This window comes from Phoca vitulina, unplaced genomic scaffold, assembly GCF_004348235.1.
Source record: "Phoca vitulina isolate PV1807 unplaced genomic scaffold, GSC_HSeal_1.0 scaffold1, whole genome shotgun sequence".
NCBI lineage: Eukaryota > Metazoa > Chordata > Mammalia > Carnivora > Phocidae > Phoca > Phoca vitulina.
Genome location: NW_022589704.1, coordinates 88015889 through 88023781, shown reverse-complemented (window position 1 = coordinate 88023781; position 7893 = coordinate 88015889). Strand labels below are relative to the sequence as shown.

The 7893-nt window shown below is 36.0% G+C and overlaps 1 protein-coding gene across 1 annotated transcript; it reads left to right on the top strand.

The window, feature by feature from the left end:
• Window positions 1-6832: 6832 nt before the first annotated feature.
• Window positions 6833-7677, top strand: LOC116636397 (translationally-controlled tumor protein-like). Its single transcript, XM_032411175.1, has one exon. It carries the CDS (start codon window positions 6945-6947, stop codon window positions 7461-7463), a length of 519 nt encoding a protein of 172 aa, XP_032267066.1. The 5' UTR covers window positions 6833-6944; the 3' UTR covers window positions 7464-7677.
• Window positions 7678-7893: the final 216 nt, after the last annotated feature.

Sequence of the window (7893 nt, the reverse complement as noted above, 5' to 3'; positions counted from 1 at the left end):
AGAGCAGAAATCAATGATACAGAAAAAAAAAAAGAAACAGTGGAATAGATCAACAAAACTAGGAGTTGGTTCTTTGAAAAAAATAGTAAGATCAATAAACCCCTAGCCAGGGCGCCTGGGTGGCTCAGTCGTTAAGCGTCTGCCTTTGGCTCAGGTCATGATCCCAGGGTCCTGGGATCGAGTCCCACATCGGGCTCCCTGCTCGGCGGGAAGCCTGCTTCTCCCTCTCCCACTCCCCCTGCTTGTGTTCCTGCTCTCGCTATCTCTCTTTCTGTCAAATAAATAAATAAAATCTTTAAAAAAAATAAAAATAAAAATAAATAAATAAATAAACCCCTAGCCAGACTTATCAAAAAGAAAAGAGAAAGGACCCAAATAAATAAAATCATGAATAAAAGTGGAGAGATCACAACCAACACTGCAGAAATAAAAACAATTATAAGAGAATATTATGAGCAATTATATTCCAACAAATTAGGCAATCTGGAAGAAATGTATGCATTCCTAGAAACATATAAACTACTAAAACTGAACCAGGAAGAAACAGAAAACCTGAACAGAAATAAAAGAAATAAAAGGCATCCAAATCAACAAAGAAGAAGTCAAACTCTCATGCTTCACAGATGACATGATTCTCTATGTAGAAAGCCCAAAAGAGTCCACCAAAAAATTACTAGAAGTGATAAGGAATTCAGCAAAGTCACAGGATATAAAATCAATGCACAGAAGTCAGTCGTATTTCTATACACTAACAATGAGGCAGAAAAAAGAGAAATCAAAGAATCAATCCCATTTACAATTGCACCAAAAACCATAAGATATCTAGGAATAAACCTAACCAAAGAGATGAAGGATTTGTACTCTGAAAACTATAGAACACTTATGAAAGAAATTGAGGAAGACACAAAGAATTGGAAAAACAGTCCATGCTCATGAATTGGAAGAGCAAATACTGTTAAAATGTCTATGCAACCCAAAGCAATCTACACATTCAATGCAATCCCTATCAAAATATCATCAACTTTTTTCACAGAGCTGGAACAAACAACCCTAAAATTTGTGTGGAACCAGAAAAGACCTCAAATAGCTAAAGGAATGTTGAAAAAGAAAACCAAAGCTGAAGGCATCACAGTTCCAGACTTCAAGCTGTATTACAAAGCTGTAATCATCAAGACAGCATGGTACTGACACAAAAACAGACACATGGATCAATGGAACAGAATAGAGAACCCAGAAATGGGCGGTCAACTAATCTTCAATAAAGCAGGAAAGAATATCCAAAGGAAAAAAAAGACAGTCTCTTCAACAAATGGTGTTGGGAAAATTGGACAGCCACACGCAGAAGAATGAGACTGAACTACTTTCTTACACCATACACAGAAAGAGACTCAAAATGGATGAAAGACCTAAATGTGAGGCAGGAATCCATCAAAATCCTAGGGGAGAACACAGGCAGCAACCTCTTTTACCTCGGCCGCAGCAACTTCTCGCTAGACACATCTCCAAAGGCAAGGGAAACAAAAGCAAAAGTGAACTATTGGGACTTCATCAAAGTAAAAAGCTTTTGCACAGCAAAGGAAATTATCAACAAAACCAAAAGGCAACCTATGGAATGGGAGAAGATATTGACAAATGATATATCAGATAAAGGACTAGTATTCAAAATCTATAAACAACTTATCAAATTCAACACCCAAAAAACAAATAATCCAGTCAAGAAATGGGCAGAAGACATGAACAGACATCTCTCCAAAGAAGACATACAAATGGCCAACAGACACATGAAAAAATGCTCAACATCACTCAGCAGCAGGGAAATACAAATCAAAACCACAGTGAGATACCACCTCACACCGTCAAAATGGCTAAAATTAACAACTCAGGAAATAACGGATGTTGACGAGGATGTGGAGAAAGGGAAACCCCCTTACACTGTTGGTGGGAATGCAAACTGGTGTAGCCACTCTGGAAAACAGTATAGAGGTTCCTCAAAAAGTTAAAAATAGAGCTACCCTAGATCCAGCAATTGCACTAGTAGGTATTTATCCAAAGGATACAAAAATAGTGATTGGAAGAGGCACATGCACCCCAATATTTATAGCAGCGATATCCACAATAGAAGAGCCAAATTATGTAAAGAGCCCAGATGTCCATCGACAGATGAATAGATAAAGAAGTGGTATATATATTCAATGGAATATTACTCAGCCATCAAAAGAATGAAATCTTGCCATTTGCAGCGACATGGATGGAACTAGATGATAGTATGCTAAGAGAAATAAGTCAGTCAGACAAAGGCAAATACCATACAATTTCACTCATATGTGGAATTTAAGGAAAAAAAAAAACAGGTGAACATAGTGGAAGAGAAGGAAATAAATAAAATAAGATGAAAATAGAGAGGGAGGCAAACTATAAGAGACTCTAAACTATAGGAAAGAACTGAGGGTTGCTGGAGGGGAGGTGGGTGGGGGGATGGGGCACTTGATGTAATGAGCACTGGGTGTTAAATGCAACTGAAAAATCACTGAATTCTACCCCTGAAACTAATAATACACTATATGTTAACTAAATTGAATTTAAATAATTTTTTAAAAATAAAAGCTAATATAGAAATCTACCAAAAAAATAAAGGTTTTTATGTAGAAGTAATTCATAATTGCTAGGATGAAATGTAAGTGACTGTTTATATAATATTTTTAATGCATTAGTCCAATGGCAGAAACCACACATTATGTGACTAATTTAAAAGTCATATTTGAGATAATAGAACATAATTAAAAATCAAATTGCATAAAAGAACAATATTAGAAATGACACAAATAGCTTTACAAAACAATAAAATAATTTCCCAAACGATATAAGAAAATTAATATAAAACATGGATAGGCAATTCATAAAAGAGGAACTACAAATGAGCAATAAACCTCAGAGTCATCAATCTCTCTGCAATTAAACTGACAATAAGATAGATTTTCCATAACTTATGTTGCCAAATTTTTAGAAGATTGCTAATACTATATTAATGTGTGAGAAAACGGGTACTTTTTTTTCTCTGTACATGAAAATAACAGATTAACTTTTGGGTGAGGCCAATTTAAAAACAAGTTTGTGTCAATTTTGCAATAGCCATACAATGAATAAGAAAAGTCATTTAAAATGATAATATAGGGGTGCCTGGGTGGCTCAGTTGGTTGAGCATCTGCCTTCGGCTCAGGTCACGATCTGGAAGGTCCTGGGATTGAGTCCCGTGTTGGGCTACTTGCTCAGCGGGGAGCCTGCTTCTCCCTCTGCCTGCTGCTCCCCTCTGCTTGTGCTCTCTCTCTCTCTGACAAATAAATAAATAAAATCTTTTAAAAAAATAAATTTAAAAAATAAATAAAATGATAATTTAGGTGCATAATTATAATTATCATAATTTATGCAGAATGATAGAAACAAGCCGGAAAAAAAGGTAGATTTATCCCACTTCAGTTAAAAGTACATATAAAACCAAATATATGTCTATTTTTTTACCTGTTTAGAAAAATCAGCCCCAGCCTTTGCCTTCTGTATCCCATTCTTCACTTATACTCAAATATGTATAACAATTTCTGAAAAATTTGCAGTTATAAAGAATTTTTTTTAGCAGTTAGGGATGCAAATAATCAATTAAAACAAAGTACGTGAGGAAGTTAAAAGCTGATACTATATTGAGTTCAATATAATGTTTTGTAAAAGACTCAAATTATTAAAAATATGCATGAGGTATTATCAATGCTATTGAAGTCTGGTAGGTAATGGCAAACTATAAACACTCAAACTTTCTAACCTCCCTAATCAGACTACAGTTATTTCCCATACCTGACTTTCATAACATGGGGAACCACACATCATTATTTTTCCTAATTTCACATATAAATAATTACTACTAATCATGAAGTGTTTACTATATACCACGTACTCTACCATTGAAGAAATTAACTTGTTCCCTACTTTTATTATAATCTTTACATGCATTACCTCATTTCAATTCTTCACAATAACTGGTTATGTAGATGTTATCTTCATTTTCTAATGCGAAAAAAAGCCTCTAAGGGATTAAATAATTTTCTAAAGATTTATCACACAGATATATAAAGGACAGAACCAAGATTGAAAGTCCAGTGTGTTCTTCTCTAGAGTTTGGGGCTCACTCTAACATACCATGCTGTGTTGCAGGAATCACTCTGCCTAAGTGAGTTACAAAGAAAGGAACATAATAGTAGGATCATTTATAATACAAATAAAATAACATGAGCTCTATATTTTTAAAAAAAACAGTGTTTGAAGGGAAAATATTTACATCAAGAAAATCCAAGAAATAAAGATCTGTTGGAACTGAGAACCAAAAATTGCCCAGAGTTTCTATCTTGGAAAAAAAAAAAAGGTGTGTGGGGTGGGCGGTGGGCAGAGAGAGATATCTGGATCTCATTATTTCATAAAAGAAAGCAAACTAATCATTCAATCCATGTGAGCAGCAACCTGCCTTAAGAAGCACTGGACTGGGAATGAACTGTGTTCTAGTTGTCTTTCTTCCTATTTGTGATACCCCAGGTAAATACCTGGACTTTGCACACAATTTTTAAGTTGCAAAATGAACATGGTGTATTAATCTCCAACTGGCATTCTTATCTAATGTTTCAATCACATTCTGATCCAAAAGGAAAATGAGACACCTTAAACCCATAAATGGATAATTCTATCTATTATGGGTTCATTAGGTAAAAAGATATTAGTAGTCTTTTGTAGAACTTCAACTACTCTTTTGTCAAAAACTATAGAATGTAAAGATTATGAGCTTTAGCCTATGAAAGATCTGTTTAAATTCAAATTCACTGTTCTTTATGTGGACAATTGTATTCCCTAAACTGTAAGTCACATGAAAATAAAGACCATGTGTACATTCTTTACTACTCTGGTTTCTCTTCAGATCGCATAAATCTTTCACCTTTTACTACTGATTACCAAAAACTAGTGCAATGCTATATAGTTTGTTGCTAAACATAAGGAAAATCTGCTTAATAAATGAATTTAACTTTTTAAATCAAAAGGTAGCTAATAATACCTACATCACAGGGTTGTTGCAAGAATGAATTATATAATACATACAAATAAAGGGCTTAATAAAGTGTCAGTTATAATGAAATAAATAGAAGCTATCTATGTCATAATTACACAACTCATCATAAACATTGCATGATCCAGAAGTCTCAGCTAAACCCCCCCCCCAAAAAAAGGATGCTGAAAAAGATAATGAGAATGCTCTACACCTAACATATTATTTAAATGTGTGCTCTCTAAATTATCAATATACTTTTCTTCTTTCATTTCTCAACATCAGGATTATAGAACCATGAGCACACATACCCTGGATTGCTAAATAGCATTGCTTATTTCTGAGAATTTGCCCTCATTTATGAAGCCCAACTAGAGTCCAACTTTTATGTTTCCACATTTCATTTGGATGATAACTATGAGTACACACACCTACTGTGTCTCTGCATTCTTGTCAATTGAGACTTTTCTCTGATCACAAATTGCTTGCGGTTCTTTCTCTTCCTTAAAGAAACAAAAACAACACAACACAAAACCTAAAAAGCTACTGACAAAGGTTCGTCATTATTTTCTTTTTTCCTGAGAACCAGCATGTGAAAACTACAAAGAAAATCTCTTTACCCTCAACCTCAGGTAATTTAGTGTCGACCCTGGGTAATTACATACATATTTTCTCTCTTCTCTAATCTCAAAAGAATCCAAATAAGAATTTTATGTCAACAGACACCCTACCAAAAGAACATGCCCTTTTAATTTTTATGAATATCATGGTAGATACAAGTGTAATTGCAGCTTCTTCTCTATAACATAGAAATCGAATTAAGAGATGTTGCTTTTACTGCTCTTTGTTCACTAGAAATGAGTACAGCATACTGATATGGTCTGTCATTAAATACATATATATATTCATATATTTAAACTATGATTTCAATCATAGACTATTAGAGGGGAAGAGGGCTTTAGTCTAGCATCTGATTTTATAGGTGTCATGGATTGTGTTCTGAAGAAACTCAGATGAGGATGTGCAGCAAGTGATGTATTAAGGAAGCACCCTCAGATGGGTAAGGAAATAGGAGAAACAAGAAAATGAAGAAGTCACAAATGGGTGTGATTTCAAGCAAAGTCCTAGCCTCAGACTAATCATGAAGAGGAGCTCTGAATGTATATAACATCTCAGAGTTTATTTCCATCCAGGAAGGAAGGGACTGTGCCCTCACACTTCCGCGCAAGGCAGTCTTTGGCTAAGGGCTGCTGCAGAGCCACGTAAATTCCCACACACTTTTGGCCCCATATTTTCTAGCAAAATATGCCCTGTATTATAGAGTAGCAGAAGTGCAGGTAATTAGAAGTGAAAGAACACAGATGTTGGGGAAGGAGCATAGAGAAACAATAAAAGGATCCAAGGGGATCTGGGTGGAGCACTGACAGTGTTTGACACAAGGGATGAGGAAACTGGGTTACAAGGTAACTTACGTAAACCACACCAAGTCACAGAGCTAACTCGTGATAGAATCTAACTCTCCTGATTCATAATCCAGGACGTGCTTGTGTTGGTTTAAAGCAAATACCAGGATATCCACCATTGATAATTCCAATTAATTTAAATAAAGACAGAATTGTTAGTTTATGACTTGTCTTGCAATTCTCCCATATGACAAGAGTAATTTCAAAATTATTGTTTTGGACCCTTCTGCTGCTAATGATATTACAGTTCTAATTCATTTCCACTTTTAAGAACTCAGTTGAGCAGCTTTTTTTTCTGCCTGCTCCCCCCTCCCCCCGAGTGCCATTCTGGCTGCACCGCGCTCGCTCAGAGCTCCCGGCTCCTGCTAAGGTAGTGCCGCCATCGTCTCTCTCCAGCCGTCGTCATGATCATCTACCGGGACCTAATCAGCCATGATGAGATGTTCTCCGACATCTACAAGATCCGGGAGATCGCGGACGGGCTGCGCCGGGAGGTGGAGGGGAAGATGGTCAGTAGGACAGAGGGTAACATTGATGACTTGCTCATTGGTGGAAATGCCTCCCCTGAAGGCTCGGAGGGCGAAGGTACCGAAAGCACGGTAATCACTGGTGTTGATATTGTCATGAACCATCACTTGCAGGAAACCAGCTTCACAAAAGAAGCCTACAAGAAGTACATCAAAGATTACATGAAATCAATTAAAGGCAAACTTGAAGAACAGAGGCCAGAAAGAGTAAAGCCTTTTATGACAGGGGCTGCAGAACAAATCAAGCACATCCTTGCTAATTTCAAAAACTACCAGTTCTTTACTGGTGAAAACATGAATCCAGATGGCATGGTTGCTCTGCTGGATTACCGTGAGGATGAGGTGACCCCATATACGATTTTCTTTAAGGATGGTTTAGAAATGGAGAAATGTTAACGAATTCGGCCATGACTTTGGATGTGTCACCTGTTGCCCTAAGGGGCTGCTCCTCTTCATCCACATGACACCAGGACTTAGACAGATGGAACTGATGGCATCTTGAGCTCTTCATTTGTTTTGGCCCGGATTTATTTGGAGTGGAGGCATTGTTTTTAAGAAAAAAACATGTCATGTAGGTTGTCTAAAAATAAAATGCATTTAAACTCAAAAAAAAAAAAAAAGAACTCAGTTGAGCAGACCGTCAAACTTTGTGGTGGGACACTTTTTTTAAATTAATTTCCTAGAGAAAACAATAAAAATTACATGACAAATCAGTTTGCTAATCCATAAACAGAATTTAAAATTATAGATCTGTTTAAACTTTAACATAAGAACATATTATTTCCTAACATACACATTTGTACTAGCTCATTAGTACTTAGTAGCC

Bases quoted from the DNA above. Each gene is read 5' to 3' on its own strand.
- LOC116636397 (XM_032411175.1), top strand. From the start codon at position 6,945: ATGATCATCTACCGGGACCTAATCAGCCATGATGAGATGTTCTCCGAC.